Source organism: Parambassis ranga, chromosome 17 (genome assembly GCF_900634625.1).
Source record: "Parambassis ranga chromosome 17, fParRan2.1, whole genome shotgun sequence".
Lineage (NCBI taxonomy): Eukaryota > Metazoa > Chordata > Actinopteri > Ambassidae > Parambassis > Parambassis ranga.
In genome coordinates, this window is record NC_041037.1 from 2,362,813 (window position 1) to 2,388,750 (window position 25,938).

The 25,938-nt window shown below is 42.8% G+C and overlaps 3 protein-coding genes across 6 annotated transcripts; 2 read left to right on the top strand and 1 right to left on the bottom strand.

Moving 5' to 3' along the window:
• Positions 1 to 3,441: 3,441 nt before the first annotated feature.
• Positions 3,442 to 6,830, top strand: calr3b (calreticulin 3b). Its single transcript, XM_028428427.1, has 9 exons — positions 3,442 to 3,644; positions 4,034 to 4,135; positions 4,584 to 4,787; positions 4,860 to 4,954; positions 5,038 to 5,247; positions 5,331 to 5,444; positions 5,532 to 5,675; positions 5,763 to 5,855; positions 5,962 to 6,830. Exons 1-9 carry the CDS (start codon positions 3,548 to 3,550, stop codon positions 6,172 to 6,174), a joined length of 1,272 nt encoding a protein of 423 aa, XP_028284228.1. The 5' UTR covers positions 3,442 to 3,547; the 3' UTR covers positions 6,175 to 6,830.
• A 768-nt stretch (positions 6,831 to 7,598) lies between these two features.
• Positions 7,599 to 20,677, top strand: LOC114450370 (epidermal growth factor receptor substrate 15-like 1). 4 transcript variants are annotated; one of them, XM_028428422.1, is made up of 24 exons: positions 7,599 to 7,664; positions 8,079 to 8,120; positions 8,215 to 8,304; positions 8,391 to 8,438; positions 8,534 to 8,629; positions 8,727 to 8,792; positions 8,879 to 9,004; positions 9,094 to 9,153; positions 9,263 to 9,535; positions 10,375 to 10,532; positions 11,144 to 11,294; positions 11,451 to 11,513; positions 12,294 to 12,379; positions 12,640 to 12,712; positions 12,833 to 12,994; positions 13,169 to 13,366; positions 13,729 to 13,893; positions 14,117 to 14,237; positions 14,634 to 14,773; positions 15,031 to 15,082; positions 16,274 to 16,359; positions 16,613 to 16,676; positions 18,664 to 18,680; positions 19,108 to 20,677. In XM_028428422.1, the coding sequence occupies exons 1-24, from the start codon at positions 7,638 to 7,640 to the stop codon at positions 19,252 to 19,254; spliced, it is 2,511 nt and encodes an 836-aa protein (XP_028284223.1). In that variant the 5' UTR covers positions 7,599 to 7,637; the 3' UTR covers positions 19,255 to 20,677. The 4 variants fall into 4 exon arrangements, with proteins under 4 accessions (XP_028284223.1, XP_028284224.1, XP_028284225.1 ...); XM_028428423.1 differs by having other exon boundaries at positions 11,454 to 11,513; XM_028428424.1 differs by lacking the exon at positions 11,451 to 11,513.
• Positions 20,678 to 21,322: 645 nt separating this feature from the next.
• Positions 21,323 to 23,632, bottom strand: klf2b (Kruppel like factor 2b). The gene is made up of 3 exons (XM_028428360.1): positions 23,295 to 23,632; positions 22,261 to 23,173; positions 21,323 to 22,150 (listed from the first exon to the last, which is right to left on the bottom strand). The coding sequence occupies exons 1-3, from the start codon at positions 23,364 to 23,366 to the stop codon at positions 21,975 to 21,977; spliced, it is 1,161 nt and encodes a 386-aa protein (XP_028284161.1). The 5' UTR covers positions 23,367 to 23,632; the 3' UTR covers positions 21,323 to 21,974.
• Between the last annotated feature and the right edge of the window lie 2,306 nt (positions 23,633 to 25,938).

The following is a 25,938-nucleotide window of genomic DNA, read 5'->3' on the forward strand; positions in this document are numbered from 1 at the left end:
GCTCAGATAGCTTTGGAAACATAATAATGAAGACAACAAATGATAATCACTCAGTACCTGCAAACTACTAATTTTGCAGTTGCTACATAGGTGATTAATTATAACCATTTGCATGCCTCAGTAATCTGGCATAACAAATCTGTGAAAATGATCAAAACTATATTTAGTCTCACACCACACCTTTGTCGAAGAGACTTAAAGTAACAACACCCAGATTTGCCCAAGACATACTCAGAACTAGTAATTAATTACACACATTATTATGTTATTTTGCTTGGTCAAGCATGACCTTCACTGGGGCCCAGGCTCTAGTTAACAGGCTGACTAGCGGGACGTGGTCCACGGTGGAAATAATAAGGGAAAGGAGCGGAATTAATTGGGTTTGATTAAGAACACTTTTCAAAGGGACACCATTTTCCCCTTCTTGACATGATTGCAGATCACTCAGAGGGAGGGGGGAAGGAAGACGGGCTGATGGCTGGCGCCAGTTGCCTGTCTTTGCCTCAAAGTTCACTTAGACAAAAACAAAATGTCATTCAAACTCACTCAAACCCGTCTTGCTTTATGCACATGTGCAAAGCACCCACCGGCACACATGCTAATGACTTAATTTTGCTTTTCTTGCTTTGACTTACTATTCACTCTCTGTAACCTATGGTGAACCTCAATTACTATGACAACAAAAAGCAGAGAACCAAAATTGCTCACTATGCTCCTCACATTGCCAAAATAGTCTAAATGCAATCTTATCTGGCAACGAAGAGGTAATTCATTTGTTTGCACACAATATACTATTGAGCTGCAGGCTGTTGACATTTTCTTGGACCGCTGATCTACAGGAATACAGTGACAGTGAACTCCTTTAAAGGTCTTACCTGGATTACAGGGCTGGTGCAGGAATCAGGTGGTGATCATCCGATGTGTTGGGACCTGTCTTCATTGCGTTCTGTAAACAAAGTAAATGTGACCATCAAATTTTTCTTCATTTTACTGACATAGGACACCTGTAGCTTGTCTTGGTAAGATGTGGCCAGCTGTTCTGTGCATTCATTGATCCATTTACAAGGAATCCCTGCATCTGTGTGTCTCTTAGTTTTCTCAAGAACTGTTCGCCTGGTCTTCTTCACACTTTTTGTGTGTACTGATGGGGAAACAAGTACCAAGATGGACCAAAGGTGGATGAGCAGCCGACATATTTTAGTTTCACTATGGATGCATGATCTGACATTAGAGTTGGAAGTTATTATAATGTCTGTGGATGCTCTCATTCATCCAGACTTTCAATGGAGGCAACTGGCCTCAAGGATTTGTTTGAAGAAGCCAATAGGGAGATTGGCGAAATGACTTCGAAACTAATCCTACTGTCCAGGCCTCGAGTTAAACTCTTGGAAATGTTATTCTAATGTTACTAAACAACTACATCCAATAGACTGAGTCATATGGCCAATCTATTTACTTCAATTCTATGTTTACCACGCATCCTAAGACCTTCTAGAGCAGCGGTCCCCAACCTTTTTTGCACCACGGACCGGTATCATGTAAAACAATACTTTCACGGACCGGCACAGAAAAAAAGTGCATAAAGAGACAACTTACTCTTATGCTTAATTAGTGGGAGCCTTTGAGCTTTCTCAGCAATGAGGCGGTCCTATCTGGGGATAATGGGAGACATGACACCCGAAGTGTGTTTCTTATGTCCAGTCCACTCCGTAATTTTGTTTTGGCCGTCATTAATTGCTTCAGTCGTTCTTGTTCATGTTTTCTTCCATGGCTTGTCTTTTAATGCAGGGTGCTCGGTCTCGCAGTTTTGAAGGCTTCGTTGCCTCATTTGCGAGTCTGTCGCCACACATCACTCAGAGCGGACTTGGTGTGTGAGAATCACCTGTTGCAATAAATCCGTATTTTAAATAGGACTCCTGATATAGTCTTTTAAATGCGGGTTTCTTTTTCTTTGAAGGGGTAGGCTCCTCTTCTTCTGTCTCCTCGTTAGGCCTTTTCCCCTTTCCGAAGAAGCTCTCCAAAGACGTTTGTTTTTTATTCATTTGTGCTGCTTGTGGGCTTAATTTTGGGGCCGTATCCCGTGACCGAGACAAGCGTCTGGGCAGGTGCTTAAAGGCACAGGCGGATGAATCTGATCGATTTATAAATGAAACAGCTTTCAGACTCAGATAATGAAAAATATATGTTTTGCTCAGTCTTTCTGTGCGGCCCGGTACCAAATGACCCACGGACCGGTACCGGTCCCCGGCCCGGTGGTTGGGGACCACTGTTCTAGAGTACTCTCCCTAGAATGGGGTCACTGTTGTTTCTGTAAATATATCATGTTGTACTATAATTACACATATTTATGTTAACTGAGTCAAAAATACAATTTAAACACTACAGGGGGCAAAGTAAGAACCCATTCTTACCTCAGTAATCTTTCTCTCGACATCAAGTAAGGGGAGCTGACGTAGTAGAAAGTTTAAACAAACAAACAAACAGGCAGACTATAAACTTTACCGCAGTCTGCTCGACTACGGTCCAATTTATTCCATGGAGTTAATACATATGGTGGACTGTTCGAGCTGGGCTTGTTTTTAGCATTTAGCAGAGCACACACATCATAATCATCATCACACAGGTGGGTAACGTCTGTCACTTCTTCGTTGCCTTTGGTTGGCATGAAAGCCACTAGGCGCCACATTAGTCCACCTAGTGGTAAAGAGTGGTATTACAAGAGTATTAGTGTTACATGCAACACAACACAGAGGTGTATTATATCATTTTTTTGAATGTTTTAAACCTTTATAAAACTAGATCTACTACAAACTGGATCTTTAGTAATATTTATTTTCTATTACAATCACAATGTTGTTATGCGGAATACATTTTAATTGTAAGTTCAAACTTGCTCCCTTCAGCTTCTGGGAATCATCTCTTTGATTATATAAAATACCCAGCCTGCATCACAGCCTCGCGTAGAAGCTCATTTAGCACAAATATAATCTTTGAATCTTTGAATGAAAAAGCTCTTTGTAACAGTTCCATTTCCTCATTTTTAGTTGAGATATAAGAAGAAAAAGAGAAAAAAAACAATCACTGCTAACATAAAACAAAAACGTCACACACATGAGACACTGATCAATGATCAATCATTACTAGTCTTGTTTTTCTTTTCTTCTGTTTATATATACATATATATGTGGCTCCCTCTGCTGTATGGTTCACATAATGACAGCACTTTAGTAATTAAAATAAAAGTGGAGTCCTCTTCTTGTTGTGTTATCTAGTTCATTTATATTTGGCTCCCTCTGCTGGACAGTTGATATAACGACACCAGTGAAATGCTTTAAATAAGAAACTGATCCTGGACCGGGCTCCGCAGAGGACATATGTTTCGTGGTCTACGCTGATTGGTCCAGGCACACCTTGCTGTTGTCCAATCACAGGCAGACATCTGTTAGCTGAAGCGACTCTAAAATATTCCCTTCTCTTCCTTCTCCACAACGTCTTCGCCTCTCAGCGCTGTGAAGGTTACTTTATAACTTCGTGAAGTAGAGCTGAAATGGGCAAAATGCAAGTTTTAGGTGTAGCAGCTGTAATATTAGCTGTTTACTGCGTCCATGCAAAGATCTACTTCAGGGAGGAGTTTCTGGACGGTGGTGAGTTTGACATTAATTTATAATTGCAGTCTTTCACGAGGTTAGCGTTAATTGGTTGCTTGCTAGCTTGATTTTTCAGCCATCATTTGCTCAAATGTATCATCGTGTGTTTCTCGTTAGATATATTTATATCATTTAAAAAAACATTTTCAAAAAGCAGCCATCGCAGAATCTTAACATAAAGTAAGTTGTTAGCTTGCTAACTTTAGCAAGGCCCTGAAGCTAGCAAAATTACTGCAATAACTAAAAGTTAGCAATCTGCAGTTTGACGAACCAAACTAGGTTTACATCTTGATAGCTGCTTCTCAGACGTATTGTTTGATTTCCAGGGAAGTCACATGGTGTATTTGAAAGACGTGTTGAACCTCACTGATGACTTTCTGTTCTAGATGAATGGAGAAGTCGCTGGGTGAACTCCAAACACAAGTCTGACTATGGAGAGTGGAAACTCACGGCTGGAAACTTCTATGGAGACGCAGAGAAAGACAAAGGTAAAACTTTAGGTTCCTCATCTAAATCTTCCTATTTACATATTTACAGTGTGTTAATAAATTAATTACTGATCAAGCAGGCCTTAAGATACTTGGCATTCAGTGTGTGTTTGAATAATAATAATAATAATAATAATTGGTCTTATATTGCACACATTCACACAGTGGCAGTGGCAGTGGTAGGCTACAGATGTAGCCACAGCTACCCCAGGGGTTAGACCACCGCCGGTTCATTCATACGCATTCATTGAATGCACACAACAGTGACTAGGGAGGAGCTGGGTTCGAACCGCCGACCTTCCGGTTATTGGACAACCCTGCTCTACCTCTGAGCCACAGCTGCCCACTTGTATTGAATTAATCAGCAGAAATGAAAACATGAAAGTGAAACAGAAACTTGTACGTTGCAACTTGATCCCTGTTGTTATAATGTTTGTTTCCGCTTCAGGTCTGCAGACCAGCCAAGATGCTCGTTTCTATGCTGCCTCTGCCCGTTTTGAGCCGTTCAGCAACGAGGGCAAGTCTCTGGTTGTTCAGTTTACAGTCAAGCATGAGCAGAAGATTGATTGTGGGGGTGGCTACGTGAAGGTCTTCCCCGCTGATCTGGATCAGACTGACATGCATGGAGAGTCTTCATACTACCTTATGTTTGGTATGTAATGATTTAAATGTAATGCACTTAACATCTGGCAGCACATCTTGTAATGAAATATCTTTCACATAGGCCCTGACATCTGTGGATACAGCACCAAAAAAGTCCATGTCATCTTCAACTACAAAGGCAAGAATCACCTCATCAAGAAAGAGGTTAAATGCAAGGTAATTCTGCTGTTCAGTGTTTATTCTAAAATGCAAACCCTTCTCTCCATCAGTGGCTAAATCCAAGTACATTTTCTTTCTAGGATGATGAGCTCTCCCACCTGTACACACTGATCCTGAATCCAGATCAGACCTATGAGGTGAAGATTGACAATGAGAAAGTAGAATCTGGCAGCTTGGAAGAAGACTGGGACTTCCTGCCACCTAAGAAAATTAAGGACCCTGAAGCAAAGAAGCCAGAGGACTGGGATGACCGTGCTAAGATTGCCGACGCTGATGACGCCAAGCCTGAGGTGAGCTTAGTACTGTAACTCCGCTACCTTTTGAAAAACAAGTGTTTTTACTGAGTGTTTTCTTTTTCCTTTTTTTTTTTTAGGACTGGGACAAACCTGAAAATATTCCAGACCCTGATGCTAAGAAGCCTGAAGATTGGGACGAGGATATGGATGGAGAGTGGGAGCCCCCAATGATCCCCAACCCTGAATACAAAGTAGGATTCATTTGGAATGTGTCGTGGACAGATCCTAAGCTTTGTGTGTTCTCCTTTGCAACCTGCTATATATCTTCTGTGTTACAGGGAGAGTGGAAACCCAGACAGATTGACAACCCCAACTACAAAGGAGCCTGGGTGCACCCAGAGATTGACAACCCTGAATACAGTCCTGATTCAGCCATCTACAAGTTTGACAACATTGCTGTTTTAGGTCTTGATCTTTGGCAGGTATGGGAGAAAGAGATTGTTAAAGAGATTGTTATTACTAAAATGTTGCTTGAACTGTGGTGTAATGATTGTCATTCCTAATCTTAGGTCAAATCTGGCACAATCTTTGACAACTTCCTGATCACAGACGATGTCAAGGAAGCAGAAGACGTTGCAAAGGAGACATGGGGCGTGACAAAGGTACGCTGGTAATCTCAAACTGTAATTGTGCAGCACAAAATGCCAGTGCAAATCTGAATAGATTAAGAGAGACCGTTTGTGGTCATAATCTAATCTCTCCCCACAGGAGCCAGAGAAGAAAATGAAACAGGAGCAGGATGACTTAAAACGTAAAGAGGAGGAGGAGAAGAACAAAGAACAAGACACTGAAGCTGAGGATGAAGAAGAGGAAGACGAGGAGGAGGAGGAGGAGGAAGAGGAAGAAGACACAAAGGACGAAATGGAGGAAGCACTTTCAGAAATGGATGAAGAGGAAGCAAAGCCTAAAGACGAGCTTTGAGGAGGTGTGGCTAGAGATGGTTTTTTTCTGCCCCTCCTTCAGAACTCCTGTCCTGTGTTTCCCAGGGCTGTTGTGGCTGCTGTGCATCCTATTCCTGGAATTTGGACTCAATCCATCTTGAGGGGGTTGGGGTGGGAGGTTAAATGTAGTGAATGGGGGCCAGTTGGGTGTTAATGGACGTGGTGTCTTTTTCATTTTGGTCATAATGTTGTACCCCTGAACTGCTGGATCGATTGTAAGGTTTTCCACTAACTTAAGTTCATTCCTCATTTTGTAATTACAGATAATAAGGCGGCACTCTCGCTGCTGTTTTCCTGATTTTTCATGAGCAACACAATTACTTTCACAGATTTCCTTGTTTGTCTGTATTTTGAAAGTTGACCAAAAGCTGTGGTTAAAAAGAGCTAAAGTGGGGAAAAAGGAAGAGCCATAGAGATTTGATCATTTACCATAAATCACGTGATGATGGAAGAGTCCTCTTACAACCTGGTGAAGGACAAAATGTACATAATTCAAAGTTACACGCACCCCCAGATAATCAAAACGGAGACAAATCAAGAGTCATGTAAAATAACTTATTTTGGTTACGGTGGCACTGACGTTTTGTTTTCCTTTTCACAACGTTAAATACAGTGAATTAAATGTTAAAATATGAATTAGTCTCAATTTAATCACACAATGATTTTTTTTTGAGTTGTTCACGGTGATGTGACCTGACCTGCAGTGTGTCCTGAAAGTCTTGTGAGCCCCTGGTGTGACTCCTGTGAGGGTCACACACTTATTTTTTATTGGACAGAATGTTATTGATACCAAAGTTTTTATTAAAAGACTGTAACCTTGATGTGTTGTCACAGTTTGTATGGTGTTAATCTCACACTTTGGGATTAACCGATCTAATTTATAAAGCATTTTTGTTTTTTGTGTGTTAATGATGACCTACAAACAAATTAATTGATCCATTACATATATTAATGGGATGATAACACACTCCAAATAAGTCTGATGTGTCTTTGGGTGTCCAGATGAATTGTGTATGGATCAAATTCTCCTCGAGTGCACATCCAGTTTGCAGTAATAAGATTAAACTCAGACCTTATTTACGAATATGGACGCAACTAGTAGTAGACAAATGTTAACATTGCACATAATCATGTATAGTACTGTAGCATGTCCTTCAGACAATATTTATATTATTTTCTATTGATATAAAAGCTTGGAATAGTTCAAATGAGCAAACATAGTTTACACTACGTGTAAAACGAGCTTTGCATCAGTCAGATTTAATACCACAGGCCATTTTAATAAGATTTACACTCGCATACACTGTATTAGCAGTCAGCTGTTGTGGTTATCCCTGTGCCGGCCGGTAAGCCACGCCCACCGGAACCACTCCCGAGGTCTCTGTCGCCGCTCGTCCCCGCTCGCTTCAGGGGCGTGTGCGCACTCCCGAGACACCAGGAAATATGGCGGCGCTCATGACTCTGAGTCAGGTAACAACTTCCAACAGCTCAACAAAAGTGTCAGATTTTAGTTTGTGTCGATATAAAGTGACAGTGACGGTCGTTGTAAGCTTCCGCCACGTTGCGGTTACGTAATTTGTGGTGAAAATGTTCCGGTGAAACCGTTTTGGCAGGTTTTCGTTGAGGATGGTAGCTAGGTGAAGTGAGGATAGCAAAGTTACTGTACGTTTTAATGGAGGGGGGAGGCACATACAGCGAGGATGGTTCTCTTTAAATCTAAACATTATTAACTACATGCTAAAATCGAATAAAACAGACATTTACCGTAAGGACGTAGGGTGTGTTTTGCGTCTTTTTATATGATGTAGGCGATGCTAATCTTACAGCTAGGAATGGAGTTGTTGACATTTGTCCAGTGTTATTTAATTCTTCTGTCTTCTTCAGTTGTCAAATGGAAACCCAGCCTATGAAAACTATTACAGACAGGTAAGGCTCCATGTGATACCTTCTCAGCTGAATGTTGTCTGTCATGGTAAAGCTCTTAGTGAGTATTGTCATGTCTGATGGGCTCATATTGTAGCTGGATCCAGGAAACACTGGCAGAATTTCAGCCGGCGATGCAGCTCAGTTTCTTAAGAGGTCTGGACTGTCGGACAGCACGCTGGGGAAGGTGGGTCACAATAAATAAACACTAATATGTTGACTTAAAACAGCAGATGATTTGATTTATTTTCCTTTTTTTTTTGTTTTTTAAAGATTTGGGATTTGGCCGATTCAGAAAGAAAAGGCTATTTGGATAAGCGGGTAAGCATTTCTCTGTAACTCTGCTGTTGTGCTTGATCTGCTGATGTGTGCACAAAATACCAGAGTCTAGAGTATGTGTTCTTCCTCTTTTGTAGGGTTTCTTCATAGCTATGAGACTGGTGGCATCAGCACAGGGTGGGAATGATATCAGTCTGAACAACCTCAACCAAAACTTAGCAGCACCCAGATTTGTAAGTTTTTCCTGAGACGTGTGATTTGAAACATTTTGAGATGTATTTTCTTTTCGCTGTGCGTGTTAATGTCTCATCTCCACTTTATTTCTCACAGAAAGACACTAACAGTCCATTACTAACTGCTTCGGCTGCAGCACCTGACTCACAGTGGGCAATCAGGGTAAGTCCATGTCAGTAACTCATGATAGAAACTCAGTCTTATCACCCAAGCTGAAGTTTGTTTGTGTTTTTTTTTGTCTTTCCCAGCCTGATGAAAAAGGGAAGTTCGAAGGAATATTTGAGAGTCTCTCTCCTACAAACGGCCTTCTCCCTGGTGATAAAGTCAGGCCAGTTTTGATAAACTCGAAGCTACCTCTTGATGTGTTGGGAAAGGTGCTGGTTTAATGTCAGAGTGACATAATGACGCACAATCTTTGTGAACAATTAAAAACATCTCCAACTTTTGCTTTCTGCCTACGTAGATTTGGGATCTGAGTGATGTAGACAAAGATGGACACTTGGATAAGGAAGAATTCACTGTTGTAAGTTGAGTGGGTGTGTGGGTTGTGGACTTTAACTGTCATTCTTGAGTAGTTAAAGAAGGCTCAGCTATAGAAAGAACATATTTAATTTCGTTTTCTGATTTTCTAGGCTATGCATCTTGTGTATCGCGCCATGGAGAAGGAGCCTGTCCCAAGTAGTTTACCTGCCTCCCTCATACCCCCTTCTAAGAGGAAAAAGTCTGCGGTTACTCTTCCAGGCGCGGTGGCCGTGCTGCCTGCTTTGTCCGGTCTTACGTCTGCATCAGCTCCTCTCAAAGACACCCTGCGCAGCACTCCGCCTCCTCTTCTGGGCAGCGCTGCTCCCATCAGCACAAGCGCTGTCAGCCTCTCTCCAAAACACTCCTTCAAATCCAGCTCAACGGTACGTCGCCTCACGCCACCTTATTGTTGTTATTGCATTACTACATTAGTTACTCTTTGAGTAATAAAATGTGGTTTCATGGTGTTGCTGTCCGATATTATTATCTGTTCTTCTCAGTGTGGAGAAGCAGTCACATTAGTTCATTCTGAATTATTACACCGTATTATATACACATGTGATATATGAGGAGTGCAGATGTTTCTCAGTTGTATTATTGGCTCTATTTCCTTCATAAGGAAGGAAACAGCATGCAGATTGTTTTGCCTGCAGTTTCACACACATCCCTTTCTTAAAGGTCTTCGTGTATGTTTCATGGTGTGTCTCAGTCTCATAATTATGATGTCACTCCCTTAATGGGACTAATTCTTTTTTTAAACAAGCTGTAACCAAAAGGACATTAAATCCTTACAGAAAATAAATCCTTACATTTTTCCCGCTGCACCTCCCTAAATGTGACAAAAGGCAGAGACCAGTATGTAAGAGTTCATGTATTAACTCTTTTCTGTCGCTGATGGCTGGACTTGTTTTACCACATTGTTCTGAGTGTTGTACCAAGGTTGCCTGTATATAGCTGCAGGGATATTTCACTTGTGACTTTTGGAAAAACAGGTTTTCTTTGAAAGGGAAGAGGTGCATTGCTGGTGACACGCTTGGTCACGTGGTCTGGCTGTGCTCCTTTTTTCCCACTTTAGATGTTTGCTGTATAGTTTAGGAGTCTAATCTCCCAACAACCCAGACAAGAAATAATGAGTTTTTATTTAAATACTGCTGTATTCTTCAACCTGTTGCTAAAGCAGCCTCTGTCTCCATCATTTCTAATCTGCTTTTGTTCCCTGTAGCCCGCAGTGAACTGGGTGGTACCAGTGGCAGACAGAGAGAGATACGATGAGATTTTCAAGAATACAGATGCCGACAATGACGGCCTCGTCTCAGGCGGTGAGGTCATCGAGATCTTTATGCAGTCCACTCTCTCCCAGACAATGCTGGCACAGATATGGTGAGACTACAGCACAATGCTATTTAAACCAACAGCTGTTTATTTACAGTGTTCTTTATCTGAGTGTTTTTATGTCCCCATGTTGGCCTAGGGGAAGAGGGAAGTAACAAAGAACTGGGGGGGGAAATAGTTTATTTGCCAGATCAACAGAGCCAAAGAGCAAAACAAAAGATGAAACCAAACAGCCCTGACTCAACCTGGAAACTGGGCAAAAAAAGGAAAAAACTGAGAAAGTTAACAAAGATGGCAGCTCTCTCCTACAAGCTTAGCAGCTAAGCCACAATGAGAAATCAGCAGCTAACCCAACCACAACCAACCCAGCACTCAGGTGGAGATGGTCTTTACACACAACAGCAGAGGGGAAATTGTGAAAACGTCCAAGTTTGCATGTTGCAGAAAGCACTGAAAGCAAACTGATGTACCAAACACAGCTCTCTGGCGCCATCTTGTGCAGAGTTCAACACATTTCCACTGTAATAGTGGAACAGAAAAAGTGAAATGTGCTGTAGTAGTGACAGTGGCATAAGTGGAGCTGTTGTTAATTGAGCTTTAATCTACTGACATCATACCTCAGAATGAACACAGTACATAATTTAACTCCTCCTCCACAGGGGACTCGCTGACACAAAACAGACAGGCAAGCTGACGAGGGAGCAGTTCTCTCTGGCCATGTATCTGATCCAGCAGAAGGTCACCAAAGACATCGATCCGCCCTCCACACTCACTCCAGATATGATCCCTCCATCAGAAAGGACTGCAGCTGTGAGACCTCACTATATCCCACTGCACCTCTGAAGCCTTGCAGCATATGTGTCTCAGCTACTATTATATGCATTTTAAATTCTGCTCTCTTGCTTTCTTGCTCTTTGGGTGTGAAACAGTTTTTTATGCTTTTCGTTTTTTTTCTATCCTGTCTAGCAGAGCTATGTGGGGCTTATCTCTTCCCTGAGGCCAGAACTTGCTGCACTTAATATGCGCAGAGTGAGTAGCAGAGCTTTGTGTCACAAGGTGGCGCCTTTGTTCTGTTGTATTCTCTGTCTCTAGTTTAATGCACAAGAAATACTGCCACCTGCTGGATTTTCATCATCAGTGGCCTGTCCCAGGACCCATTGTTAGCCCAGCTAGAAGGGAGCCATGGAGTTTAATAGACTTAGAACAGGGTGTCAGTCAACTATTATCTATTTAAATAACATTATAATGTGACCTGTAAGGCAATGATGCGTAATGTAAAGACCAATTTCCAATTTAAAATGAAATTAATAACTAAAAAAATTAAGAACTAAAGATAACTATTGCCATGAATAGAGTGAAATTTAAGGATAAAGCAGTACAAATGCATAATCTGCACTTGGAGTGCCAGTACATTGAGTATGTTGGCTTGTTGAACACTAAAAGCCGGATTTTGCTCTTTTGTATCGTATCTTCTTGTCTGCAAGCGTTTCTTGTCATTCATACATTGTCTGGCTCTCTTGGTCTCTAGCTGTGTGAGGTGTTTGTATCTCCTTCCTGTGACTTTTGTTTTGTTAGACGCAGCAGCGGGGAGCTCCTCTCTCCTCCTGTGCACCACACATGTCCTCCCTGCTCTCATTCTCCCTCCTTTTTTGTTCTCTTTGCATCCATTTCATCCCTTGATGTCCTCTGGCCTGATGTTGTGTGCTTTCTCTGTTCTTATCTGTCCTCATACTGTACCTCATTCCTCATACTTCCTCGCCCTGTCCTCTCTCCCCTCTCACTCGTCTGTCTCTGTGTCTGCTGCCTCAGGACAGTACCAGCTCCACGGGGTCAGCAGAGCTAACAGGCATCAAAGAGCTGGATGACCTCAGCCAGGAAATAGCTCAGCTGCAGAGGTGAGCCCTCTACACCCTGAGTAGCAAGGGGGATCGCTTTGTTTTTCTTCCTCTGAGAGGAGGGGAAGGGAACGTTATAGTGAAGTGATGTTTCAATCTATAACAGCACTCGCAGACGTGTGCACAGTGTGACTGTTTAGCAGCTGCAGTGTTAAAGGAAACCGGTCTGCATATCATTAACAAACCCAAGAATTACACTGAATGCATCAAATTCTTCTTCTTAGTTATGACAATTATTTTTCTGTGTTGTTTACCTGTAGAGAGAAATTCATTCTGGAGCAAGAAATCAAGGAAAAGGAGGAAGTCATCAGACAACAAAACAGTGACGTTCAGGTAAGAAGTAAAAGTCTTATCTGAAATAAATGCAGGCCCATCCCTGTACCCAGATGACACATGTACTCTGTAAACGCTTGTGCATCCATTTGATGGTGTGTTTTTTTGTGGACCCCTCAGGACATGCAGAATGAACTGGACAGGGAGAACAGCAGTCTGCAGGACCTAGAGTCCCAAAAACAGGACGCACAAGAACGTGTGGAAGAGATGGACCAGCAGCGCTCCAAGCTCGAAGGAATGCTCAACGACGTCAAGCAGAAGTGCCAGGATGAGACGCAGATGGTTAGAAGCATGGTGTATTGAAGGGACATGTATATAACAAACATGGAAATCGTTGGGTTTCCAGTAACGCTTTATTGTGTCGTAAGCTTTCCTGACGTCTTAAAAGAAGTGAAACTAAAGTTATTTATAAAAACTGTTTATTTTTGCTTTTTTTTTTTTGCTTCTGCCCTCCAGATTTCATCCCTGCAGAGTCAGATCCGCTCTCAGGAGACCGACATCCGCAGCCAGGAAGATGAAGTGAGCCGCACCAAGTCAGACCTGAGCCGGCTGCAGGAGGAGGAGGCCCAGCTAGAGCAGAGCTTGCTCACCGGCCGCGTCCAGCTGGACAGCATCGTTAAGTCGCTCAAAACCACCCAGGACGAGCTTAGCCAGGTCGGTTCAGACAGAGAGAGAGAGAGAGAGAGAGAGAGAGAGAGACAACAGGTTACATGAGGATGTACTACATGACAAAGGATAAAGATGACTTGTCTGACTCTGATAATCATATTTATGCACATGCACTGACATTCGATCATTGTGGTTAAGCTCATTTCATAACACTTTAACCACTAACTCGCCTCAAGTCACATTTCCAGGAGTCTGATGCATTACTCAACATTTAGAAGTCTGTAGTTCATGGTTGGTAAAAGGAAAATAACTCACCAACGCAACTTTCACTTTGACTTTTTCTGTGGTTTTCTTACCAATTGCTGCCAGATGGAAGATTGTGACACCTTCTTTGCTGCCACCTCTAGGCTCGCAGTAAGCTGTCACTGATCCAGGACAACCAAAAAGAGGTGACCAAGACCATTGAACAGTACAACACTGCATTGAATGATGTCAACGGTGGGAACCCGAGCAAGCTGCCAGATTTAAGCGAAGGCTTCACCGAGAAGGAGAACGGAGGTTTCAGAAGTGCGGTGAGGAGATTGATGTGTTGTAGTCTCTGTATGCCATGGATGTTATGGTGCTGAGCCCTTCACTATTCGCCATGTTTTTTAGTGTATTTAAGAAGTGCACGTGCTTTTTTTAATGACTGTCTCACTGTGATTTGTTGGAACAAACTGATTAAACTGACTTCAAACTGTCTGAAAAGTGGCACGTTCGGATTTGATGTTCTCTGTATCCTTCTGTCCTCGCCAGGATGAGTCTTTCAAGTCAAAGGTAGCCATGTTCAACAGAAGCAGGACTAACAGCAGTGCTAAGGAACCTCCAGCAGACCCCTTCCAGACAGAAGACCCCTTCAAGTCTGACCTCTTCAAGGGTATGAAAAACGTATTGTATCACATTACCTGCTCTCTGTAAGGCCCACAGCTACAAGTATACTTCCATTTTTGGGCACAGACCACTGTGAAAACTCATAGTTGTTCTCATTACACTACTAAATAGCCACTCTGTACATGGTCCAGCTGATTCCACGTCATTCTACTTGTATCAGTTTTCAAGATCTAGACAAGTTTACCTGGCATGCAGAGGCTCGCAGTCATGGATCTTTTCCCAAAGTCTGTTACATTAATGGCATGTATGAATACAGACAGTGTGACACCCAGTTGTTGCCGTTTCCTGTCCTCTGCCTTGTAGCTGGAAGCCTTGCACTTTTTTCTGTGAATAAGCTTTTCTTGTCAGATTGTGTAAATGACAGTTTTATCACTTTTTCTAGACCCGTTTGGGGGAGATCCCTTCAAAGAAAGTGATCCCTTCAAAGGCACCTCTTCAGAAGACTTTTTTAAGAGGAACGACAAGTCAGACTTGTTTGGATCTGCAGACCCCTTTGGTAGAAAACCCACACCGCCAGCCAAGGTATCAGACCTCTTTTTTTTCAGCAGTGAACTGAGACTTCTTTGGAGTGCTAATCAAGGTTCTTTTAAATGCAAGAAAACCAAAGCTCCTTTGTTAAACCTGTTGCTTTTTTTAACGTTTTCATTTCTGAGAGAAAGAAGATGTCTTCACTGAAGACAAGACTTCACTGATTTGTAGTTGTTATGCTGACCTCATCATTGTGTGTGTGTGTTCTGAACATCAGCTCACTCAGTGTACATGTGCTTCTTGTTTTTTAGCCGAGTGCCTTCAGCAGTGGGGACCCCTTCTCATCAAAACCAAAGGACTCAGGTACACGAGCATCTTCGGAAGAGTATTTGTGCCAAGATATTCAGATGATTTCATGTGTTTTTTCTGCTGTTTTCGTCAGATTTAGCTTGTTTATGCAGTCAAAATGAGATGTGACTTCTTTCTTCTGTGGAAAAAAAAAGAAAACAAATATATAGTAATCCTTGTACTAATAACAGCACATTTTCCGCACCGCTTTCCCAGAATGTGACTCTATTAACGGACATCTGAACACGAGAGAAAGTTCTCGTTGTGAAATCCATCTCAAAGAGTCATTCTTAGCCATTTTGGGTGACGTGTTAAGATTTAGATTTTATTTTTTAGGGGGGGGGGGGGCGTCAGGGGGGCAAACCATTTTTACTCACTGTGGCTTCAATTTTTCCTGTGGTGTGGGGCTATTTTTAGTCCAGTACCTACGCATTTAACTACTGGCCAACTAAAAATACTCCCCCCTACTCTGGAAAAACAGGAGGCTTGCACGAGCCAAATATAACAGAAACTCTGTGACTGCTGGTCTTGCTCTACTAGAATACACTGCCACTCCTTTTAACCAGTTCACTCCTGCCTCTGTCCCGTCTTTATATCTGCTGCCATTGAAGTGCTGTGCCTCATTCGGCACGGAAGTTGTTTTAAGTTAGTGGCTGCTGCTGCTGCTCAATGCTCTGCTCTGCGCTATACGTGCTTCAGAGGAACACAGAGGCAACTGTAGACCTGAGCCCAAAAGAAAACACTGCATGCTGCACATGAATGGGCTCTTTTGTGGCCACACACTCACAACAAACATATTCTATTACAATGTTTTGTTTTTTTTCACTAACCATCTGCAGTTTGCTTTTTTTTTTTTTGTTGTTGTTTTTTTTTGGCATACCACCGAGCTTCAAAACAGCCCAGGCACAGTTCTGGTTAACAGAACACCAACTGACACCTTTAATTAGCTGATCAGATGCATACGTCAGGTTAAACAAAACCTCCGCTTTACAGGTTTTTGTGAAATGTCATGGAAAATTTAAACAGTCATGCCACATTCCCTCCTCTGAAAATAGCTCGCAGGGCCCTTTCAGAATAAGCAAGATGCAGAGATGATTCTGTGTGTGTGTGTGTGTGGTTTGGGGCCGAACTTCATCATAATGTCTGGCTCTTTCCATAAATGTATTCACATGTTCCAAAATGCATTTCAATGCACTCTTGTCGCAGATTTGTTTGGGAAAGTGGACCCCTTTGGAAGCAACTCTTTTGGAAGCCAGGGGGGCGGATTTGCCGACTTCAGTCAGATGTCAAAGGTAAGCTCTGAGGGCTCCTGAAGTTTGGAATCAGTTGCACCATAAAGTACAGTTTTCCACGTAAGCTGTAGAAAGCTATGCTGTTAATTCTGCTCTCATCTTGAGTTCTTGTTTTTCTTCCAATGTATCACTTTTGTAAAAACAGTCAGGTCCAAAGGTTTTCTGTCTTGGCGGACATTTCTGCCGGGGTCATCATTTTGTGTGATGAGTTTTGCTTTTCTTTTCCCTTGTGTGTGTGTGTGTGTGTGAGCAGAAGTCGGACAATCCCGTGCTCCCATCAAAGAAAAATGTGCCGAACCGGCCTGCACCTCCCTATGGTAATCCCCGATTTTTATACCTGTGTGTGTGTGTGTGTGTGTGTGTGTGTGCTTGAACATGACTGTGCTTGTATTTTGACATTAAGGCTTCAGTGATGCTCCAAAATTAGCATGTTGAAAGCTGCTGAAATCTCTACAGTTCATCATTTATTTTACCACAAAAATGAATGTAAGACATTTTTGTGATTGGCTGTTTTCTCACTAAATAGGAAAAATTCCCCGCTGAGCTGTGAGGGCACAGAGAAAGTAATTTCTTCTTTTGATACTGTGTAAACAGGAAATCTGGTGGCAGAGATGCTAATACTGCGGGTAAATAAAGTGATGTGACCCTGTTAGTGTTATTAGGACGTCAGTTTAAATCTGTCTCCATCTGTAATGCTGCTTTGAGTTAAATTTGTCCTCTATATGATGAGCCTGAAGGGCCAGTTTCCTCTCTTCATGTGTACGAATTTAGCCGCGTGTTCCTCTTGTTTTAAATGTGCATGTGAACCAACATATCACCGGAAAGCCATGGCCAGCCCATGCCCCGTCTTCTGTGACCTCACACTTATTACTTCAGCAGAAGCCACAGCCTGAGAAAGTTGGTGTTCCCCTTCTTCTTGCTTCTATCACACACAGCAGAGCAGCGAGGAGTAGATTCAGTTGGTTCTAAAGATGTGTTTCACGTGTGAAAGGGAAGTGAGAAGCCCAGTCTTAAAGATGGGCTGGAGTAAATATTTGACAACTGCTGGAATTTTGTTATCAGCAGTTTATAGCTAGCTTAATATTCATGGCCAATAATAATAATATCACAATAATAGGAAATGTGATCAAAGCCTCCTTTGGGTGTGTCCATCTTCTGCAGTTCTGTGTTCCAAAAAAGCAACACTGTGCACGTTCAAGCTTCGATGCACCAGAGAGCTTTGCTCAAAAAATGTGGTTAACTTAAAGCTGTTGGTTTCCTGTAAATATTTAGTGACACAGTTATTACACGTCGGCCTTTAGGTGCGAGCTATTTTTCCCACAGTGCAGTTGGTAGCATTTGAGGTAAAGATGTCAGCAGCAGCAGCAGCAGCGGCGGTGGTGTTTTCTGGCAATGGATTTCATGTATTGAAATGTCTTCCTTCTCCAGTAGGTACGCACAGTGTGAGCGCATCAGAGCCGCTCCAGAGCGTTCGCTCCGCAGCGGACAGTAAAAACACTTTTGTTGCGACACAGTCGTGTAAAGCATCCAAAGACGGTCCTGTGGGTTTTGCAGAGTTTGCCTCTGTAAGTGTAGTCTACGTACAGTTTTCTCTTCAGTCCGGTATCTTGTGTCTGCATGAGCTGCCGATATTACGATCTCACTCTTCAGACTGCTGCGCTGAAGGTGTCAGCTCTGGGCCTCTGTTCATTTCCCCCCCGCCCCCTCCTCGCATACTGACTTTAGCTCAGCGTTCACAGGACCGTCGTGTTTACTGGCTGTTGACTAACAACTTAAAACATCGTAGAGCTTTTTTTTGATGTCTTGATGTTGTTGGGCGTTTATGTTTGCATGTCTGACTTGAAGACTTCCTGTCCAGTCATACGCTGCCTCTGCCTGCCTGGTAAGGGGCTTGCATGTGTCTTGCTGTCACCTGTCTGGCTTTAGCCTTTTGACAGGAAGTGAGGATTTCTATACTTTTTAGATAGCAAGTTAAGTGAACTTGTCTGGTCAGGTAGCACTCGAGGAGCATTTTTCTAGACTAGGAAGCGCAAGCTGAAGGCTTATTTGCTGTCAGAGCATGATATGCCTCGCAGCAGAGCACAAACAGAGTAAATCTGCCTCTTTGTCTCCCGTCTTCCGCCTCTTTTGCCATAACGGCTGAGCGTGCTCTCAAGTGGAGAGATGATGCATGGCAGCTTTTGTGTTTTCATTTGACATGACATGAATTTATTTTATCCCTAATGCCAGCATGACTATTTGTTGAAGGGATTTGTGGTTTTTATATCGAGCTCTCTGTATTGTAATTTTTGTTTTTTCTGCCAGGATCTGAACATGTCAAGGTAAGACTGTACCGTACGAGGGTGTGGTGGTCAATCCTTTGCATGTTTAAAAAAAAAAAAACCCCTGTCCGCACTGCGTAATCTTAAGTATGGTGAATCATGAGCACAATTATTTCCTATAAATATCTTCATTGACACTGATCCATGCACAGAATGTGGGAAACATGTGACCAGTAATTTATGGCTCTAGTTCAGCACTGTGTATTTTTTTTAAAAGCTTTTAGTGCTACTTTTCTTCACTTTACTTTGTGCCGTCCAAGTGTTTTTAATGTATTGTTTTTTAATTTACTGCTATAAAATTTCTCTTATGTTTGATGTAGTCTCTGCTTAATTAAAAACACTTAATTTTACATGGATTGTGATGACATCTGAGCATCTGCAGCTACAGTACATTCCTCCACATCTAATTTGTGTGTCTTTGCTCTAGTTTGGAAGTGAGAGCCAGCAGCTGGAGTGGGCCAAGCGGGAGAGCGAGCGTGAGGAGCAGGAAAGGCTGAGGAGGCTTCGTCTCCAGGAGCAGCAGGACCTGGAGCTGGCCATCGCTCTCAGCAAGGCCGACATGGCCAACGCCTGACCCGGCGTGCCCCCCCCGCCGCAGCTTTTGTGTCCCTCGCGGGCCTTTCCCGTATTGTCGACAACGGCACCGACGCTGGCCTGACATGACTAGCAAGCCCCTGTTACCAATTTGTGTAAGAGACCAGAGTTTCTCCAGCTATGACTGGATTCATGTCAAATGAGTCCACATTTAGCAACCAGTTCAGGTTCATTGCCTCCAAACTACATGGCGACTATAATCACGGACAATATGGAGCCTCTTGATTTAAGCCTTACAAGAACATAGCGATTTAACGCAACCCAGACCCAGCAGGGTGCTCAACATCAACCTGTATCTCGCTCCGTGGGTAATTAACCTGCCTTATTCAAAAGCCTCTTTAACATTTTAATGAGTATTTTATTTATAAACAAAAGCAATGAATCCGTGGTGTATGAAGTAAACTGCACTATAACAGTTTTATGTACTCTTTCATTACTCTTATTGAAAGTCAAACTTTACGTTCTACCTGCTCTAGTTGTTTTTTTTTTTTTTTACTTCACTGTAAATATTGTTTCCTGATAGTTTTATGGACTGATTGGAGTTTAGCGATCAGATCATCAATGGCATGATTTCAAACGTTACAAGTTGTTTCTTCCATTAACGCCTTCATATCTGCTTATTTATGGCTTTTAAAGTGCATGGATCGAAGTGTAATCAAAACGATGCTAGTGATAATCATGCAGAGGTCTACCTGAAGCGGTGCCCCCCCCTCCTCTTGGTCGCCTTGTTGTTACTCCGAAAACAAGTCGCACTCCCGTACAACTAAACGCCTCTATAAAATGGACAAAAAAAAAAAGTGTTGTTGGTGCTGTTACACGTTCTTCCTCACACTACCATTGGATTCTTTGTTTTCCTGTGGATTTATATTTCCTGATCAAGTTGGAGGACATTTCTTCAGATGCCTTAAAATATATATCATTTGTGTAATTATTGCAACACTAATCAGGTTTATTTGGCACATAATGTATGCACTGTATATTCCAGAGCCTATACTGGACATGTGCAGGAGTGACAGCGCCTTATTTATCAACATATCAACACTGTAACATGTAATATTGCACACTATGTATGTAATTATATATGTTAAAGAACGTTTGAGTTGCTACGAACTGTAACAGCTTTTAATCGAATAAAAGTGATTTTTTTTTTAACGTCCCTGGAACATGGTAAGTCTGCGAACTTAAATATTATATCGGCAGAAAGTTCAGTAGGTTTTGGTTCTGTCTTAAAGGCCCTGAACTGAATGTATTTGTATATCTTGGAGGTCTGTGTTGATATTGGAACAAAAAAAGAAAAGTGAAATGAGAGTGATACATTTGCATCCAACAGTGCAGTTATTTTTGACTTGGGCTGTACTTCCTCTTTTTTTTTTTGAATTATGATAAAGTCTAGTGTTGATCAACACATGTACTCTGTGAATATGTTTTATTGCTGTGGGCTAATTTGAGATCACTGCAGCTGCGGTTTTATCAAGTTTTGAAGAAGTCATGACTTTTCTTAAAAATGCCATCTGGCTTTGATACATGCACTGAATGTGGGCTTTGATGCGGGAGAAACAAATGCTCCCTGACACCATACAGGCATAATATGCACGGACTTGGGATACTTTGAAACTGTAGGGCACAGTGACTCTGTATAATTGTAGTATTAAGGCCCCTTTGATGTCCTACTATAATTTCTACCCATCAGAAAGGGAGTCTAAGGGCTCCCTGATGAGGGTTTTGCTGTGCCCCTCTGTCCAGACGGCTCCTGGCTCACTCTGTAATTATGGAAATGGAGTGTTTGTATTTATAGGCTAAGCCCACAAGCGGCTGCCCTTCTCTTGTCTTGCAGCTGCAAAACATCACAGTGGAAATCAAGTGTTTCAGAATTGCTGCATTGCACGATGTATTTAGTGTAACTGATCTGATGCAGGTCTGCTGCGTAACTTTTTTTTTTTTAAAGCAACCTTTGTTGAGTGGGTGGATGTGGTTAATTAAACTAAATGTGTGAACAAGTATCAGGAATGACTAAGCATATTTGACAAATAGGTTCCTCAGTCGAAATGTTCAATTCCATTCTTTTTAATATTTACAATAAATACACATTTACAGTATAAAATCCATGTACTTATTTATATAAATTTAAGTAAAAAATAATGCACAGGACATCAAGCCCTGATAGTGTACAGAGGGGCTGGATCCAAGAGTTTCACACCAAGAAAAGCGTCCCAAAAAAAAAACAGAAATAACAGTAAAGGCCATTCAGACACTGAGGCAGTTTAAATAAAACATTGTCTTTGCACATGTTTAGGCGACTGTATGTGCATCTCAACTCATGTCAACAGGAACATGTACTTTTCTGTCACAAAGACTTTTACAGTAGCACAGTCATAGAAAGGCACTTTTGTGTCAAACACAGCATTCCAGTTCTGTCAAAGAAGAGTAGTATGTACAGGGCCAGCCCCTTCTTGGTCTGCCTGCTCTAAAGCAAACAAAGCTTTTCTAAAGCTTTCATTGAACCAAAGTAGTACCAGCTACGTTATTAGAAAATAATAACACTAAAGTTTTGTTTTTTTTTTCAAATTCAATATTATATAAAATACTTTGGTCATGTGGAGAACATTTTAAATAATAAAAACAAAATATGCAATAAAAAAATAACACAACACCCCCATAGACAACCCCCCCCCCCCCCCCCAAGTCCGATTATGGGCTCCTTCACATGTGCCTCTTCATGTGAAGGGCGAGGTGGTCAGACCTGGAGAAGGCGCGCTCACACAGGTGGCACTGGAAGGGTCGGTGCCCGGTGTGTTTACGGAAATGACGGGTCAGCTCGTCGGAGCGAGCGAATTTCCATCCACAGCCCTCCCAGCTGCAGTGGTACGGCTTCTCACCTGCATGGACAAGGAAAAAAAAAAGATCTCATCAGCTTGTGTTGACAAGGGGGGAACCATGGCACACTCTGCGTAATTACGCACAGTTACATGTATGAGCTGAAACTTACCAGTGTGAGTTCGGAGATGTGCCTTCAGGTGTGAGCTCTTGGTGTAGGTTTTTCCGCAGCCAGCGAACGTGCAGGTGTGCGTCGCTGTGCGCTTCCGTGGCCATGTGCGCCTTCCTCTTTTGGGTTTGGTCTCCAGCAGCTCGAGGGGAGATGAGGGCGGCGTAAGCATCACTCTCTGCGCGCCAGGCTGCAGGTTGAGACCTTCATCATACATGCCAAAGCCAGCATGCGGAGCGTGGAAAGACATCTGCATCTGCGGAGCCTGTGGGTGGTGCTGGAAAGCTGCCGGTGTGTGATATTTCTGGGGGAAGCTCATGGGCTGGCACAGCTGTGCCTGGCAGTCCGAGGCGCCCTGGTCATCGGGGCTCAGAGGCGGGGTCATGCTGCTGGCTGCCCGTGGAGAGATGGCCACCCGTGGCTGCTCAAAGGAGGACATCATGCACGAAACGTTGCCTTCTTGCTTGATTTTGCTGCAGCTCTGAGGTACCATGCCCAAAACTGGCCCGTAACTGTCCATGGGTGGCTCCACTTTGATGTTTTCCGGACGGGGAAAAGGCGCAGTGTTGACATAAAATCTCCCCTGCACGCCGGGGTTGCGCGTAATGCCATAGCTGCTGGTTCCTTCGGAGCGGAGGAGCTCTGTCATGAGGTTGGCGCCGTACGGGGGTGGCGGCGAGCGGTGGTCGTCTGCTGGGTATGATGCCACAGAGTTTCCAGTTGTGAACATGTTGGGCTCAGTCGTGCCCACATATTCCCCCGCGCTGCATGTGCCAGTTGTGTTGGCGAGAATAAAATCCAGATCCAAAAAATTACTCAGATCCTCGTCGTCCTTTTTGTAACTGTCCAGAGTTTGTACCATTTCAAGCATGGAGCAGCTGCCAGAGACAGGTTTGTCCATCTCTACTTTCCACCTCTGCAGGAAAAACACAGATGTTGAGACATGTTAGATACAGTTGAGACTGGAAATTGCTTTTTTTTTAAAAAAACTTCAATTCAGATCTGATCAGGCTTTAAAACAATAATGCAAAACTTACATTTTCCCAGGTTTTCTCTCTTTGGTTTGAGAATGTGGAGAATGACGGTAGCATCACTCCAGGTAAGGCCATCGTTCCGGTAAAAATAATACACAACTATCTCTTGTCAAAAAGTCGCGGCAGCTGCGCCAGAGTCCGTCCGTGCGCCTATTTCACTGTCGCCTCTCCACAGCTGCGCTCCAAATACATGAACAACTTTGAAAGTGGTAGGAGGTCCTCCGAACCTTATAACTCCCTAACCCGAGCACGCCTGGCCAATTGTGAGAGCTCAGGAAACAACGTAAAATCTGGTAAATTTAGCTCTTATAAAGCCGCTGCCGCAAGCTGCCGGCCTCAGTGCGCTGTGTGACAGTGGAAGGCAGCGCAGAGCAGCCTATATGTGCGGGACCTCCCCCCCCCCACAGGCTGACGTACGCAGTCAGACCAACCCACCTTAGGGAGCGATGGAAAAAAAAAAGTTGTATGCAAATTACAAACACACGGGCTGTATAGCAACCATAGATACTTACGTAATAATCCTAATGACAGAAACCGCTCCAACAACCTGGAGGCTGCCAGGCGTTCAGTTCATCATCCTGGCGCACAGGAGACATGACTTCTGTCATTAACAGTAATAAAACTGAGAAGTTTGTTAAACTATGGAAAGAAATAAACATTTTTAATAAAAGGCAGGCAGAGGGATTACTTTAAATATGCTTTAATAACAATAAAAACATGAAATTATTTATAAGATGTGACATTATTTCCCCCCGCTTGATTGCATCATTTCATTTTAGGAGTTTAAGAGTTTTTTTTATTATTATATCCAATCAGAATGAGAACGACTATAAAATGGGACACATAAAATGACTTTTGAAACATTTTTTTCAGGTACAAAGATTTGCAGCATCCACCTGTTTGGCGCGTCTCTCTCTCTCTCTCTCCTCATTATCATCAGTGGAAGGAGGCTTTGTTCCCTCACAGCGGGCTTGTCCAAACAGGCGCCAGGGTCGTCGTTGCTTTTTCTTTTCGTGCACTAGCCAGTCGTGATGTAAACATCATTTAAGGTAACATCCCATTCAGGTGTAAATGGTGGAGCTGGGGAGCTGGGGGGCTGGAGTGTCGATTAGGGTCACATTTACATCACAAACCACCTCGGCGCGCTTGTTGCGGTTTCTGCAGAGAGATCTGGTTTCTGACGCGAGGACGGTGGGAGAGCTGCTGGGGGTCCTCTGGCTCCAGAGGTCAGCGATCACCCCTGGTTCTATTTACGTATATTCAAATCAATTATCCATAATAATCCTAAGAAATATAGAATTAGTGAAGGTGCACTTCACAGGAAGCTGCTACTGACAGAAAATAACTCATTTATTGATCCTTAGAAAGCTTAATTTAGCACAATGTCTTCCTTTCTGAAATGAGCAGGAGAAATATAGAAGTACTTCAGAGCTGTACTTTTATTTTGAAACTCCACAGAGTTACTTTTAGGCAGCCAGGTAACAGTAAAAAAAATGCTTGAGTACTTGATGTGCTGATGGTCTGATCCAGCTCAGCTCCTCCTCATGACAGATACATCACCTATCATCAAGCTGTCATGGTCCACCATCACTGTGTGCAGCTGTGAGGTTTCCACATCCTGATCCCTGATGATCGGCACTGTGTGTTCAGGGGAAAGTGCGTCACGCAGAAAGCAGTCCAGTAAGGCCGGAGAGGAAACGTGTTTTTAGTGGCAGCAGAGTAGCCGGCCTGATGTCTGAACCCATGACTGCTGACTCCGACCCCGGCTCAGTGCTGCAACCCTGCTCTGCTTTGCTACTAGTGAGAGTGAGAGCAGTCTCACTTCCTCTCTTACTCAGCTACCTCTAGCGCCAAAGTTTACATGTAGGAACTTTAAGTGAACTCTTACAGTTACATCTCTTAAATTACAGAAGCAGTACAGTTTTATCTATTTATATCGGGCATCATTAGCCGGCTCAGTATGTAAATGATTTCACCCTGTGAGGGCGCCATGCTGGAGGTTCAATGTGCAAAACTAGAATATAATATATGTCTGTGTGATTGGACATAATTAGTTTACTTAGTTATGTCTTATTTATAGGGAGTCTGTGTGTTTAATATGAAGCCAAAGCCAGTGACAGCGAACAGGCAGCCAGACTCCACCACCTTAAACAACCTCTTTATCATGTTAAGTCTCATTTATGTAACCTGTTATTAAACCTTTCATCTGTGGTTTACATGCTTCATTAATTCTTGTTTGAATGCAGTAAAAATATTCGATAAATGTCGAGCAGGGACTCACAACTGCTCATCATCGCACTAAGAAGACAAACAGATCATTCTGGATCTGTAACCTTAGTTTGTGAATAGACAAAATGCCTTTCCAGCTGATCCATGCCCCCTCACCCCCACCCCCTGACCCAAAAAAAAACAAAAAAAACAAAAACAAAAATGGCAAGCTTGTTGTAAAGATTGTAAACTATTGTCAAAGGATCTGTTTTGGAACCAAATCTCATCAAACAGTGACTTCAAAATGAAAAGAAATTGTTCCAACATGGGAAACAAATCACCAAATACACCTCCTATTGATCCATAAAATAACAACAGATCTGTACAAAGACTTCAGCAGAAAACTCTGCACCCGGTGAAGTAAAATGCCAGCCAGAAA

Excerpts from the sequence above, each read along its gene's own strand:
- calr3b (XM_028428427.1), top strand. The coding sequence starts at position 3,548 with ATGGGCAAAATGCAAGTTTTAGGTGTAGCAGCTGTAATATTAGCTGTT. Across the intron at positions 5,248-5,330 it reads CTGATGACGCCAAGCCTGAG|GACTGGGACAAACCTGAAAA; the intron begins GTGAGCTTAGTA and ends TTTTTTTTTTAG. Across the intron at positions 5,856-5,961 it reads AGACATGGGGCGTGACAAAG|GAGCCAGAGAAGAAAATGAA; the intron begins GTACGCTGGTAA and ends CTCTCCCCACAG.
- LOC114450370 (XM_028428422.1), top strand. The coding sequence starts at position 7,638 with ATGGCGGCGCTCATGACTCTGAGTCAG. Across the intron at positions 8,305-8,390 it reads CGGACAGCACGCTGGGGAAG|ATTTGGGATTTGGCCGATTC; the intron begins GTGGGTCACAAT and ends TGTTTTTTAAAG. Across the intron at positions 12,713-12,832 it reads AACAAAACAGTGACGTTCAG|GACATGCAGAATGAACTGGA; the intron begins GTAAGAAGTAAA and ends TGGACCCCTCAG.
- klf2b (XM_028428360.1), bottom strand. The coding sequence starts at position 23,366 with ATGGCCTTACCTGGAGTGATGCTACCGTCATTCTCCACATTCTCAAAC. Across the intron at positions 23,174-23,294 it reads GAGAGAAAACCTGGGAAAAT|AGGTGGAAAGTAGAGATGGA; the intron begins GTAAGTTTTGCA and ends TTTTTCCTGCAG. Across the intron at positions 22,151-22,260 it reads ACATCTCCGAACTCACACTG|GTGAGAAGCCGTACCACTGC; the intron begins GTAAGTTTCAGC and ends TTGTCCATGCAG.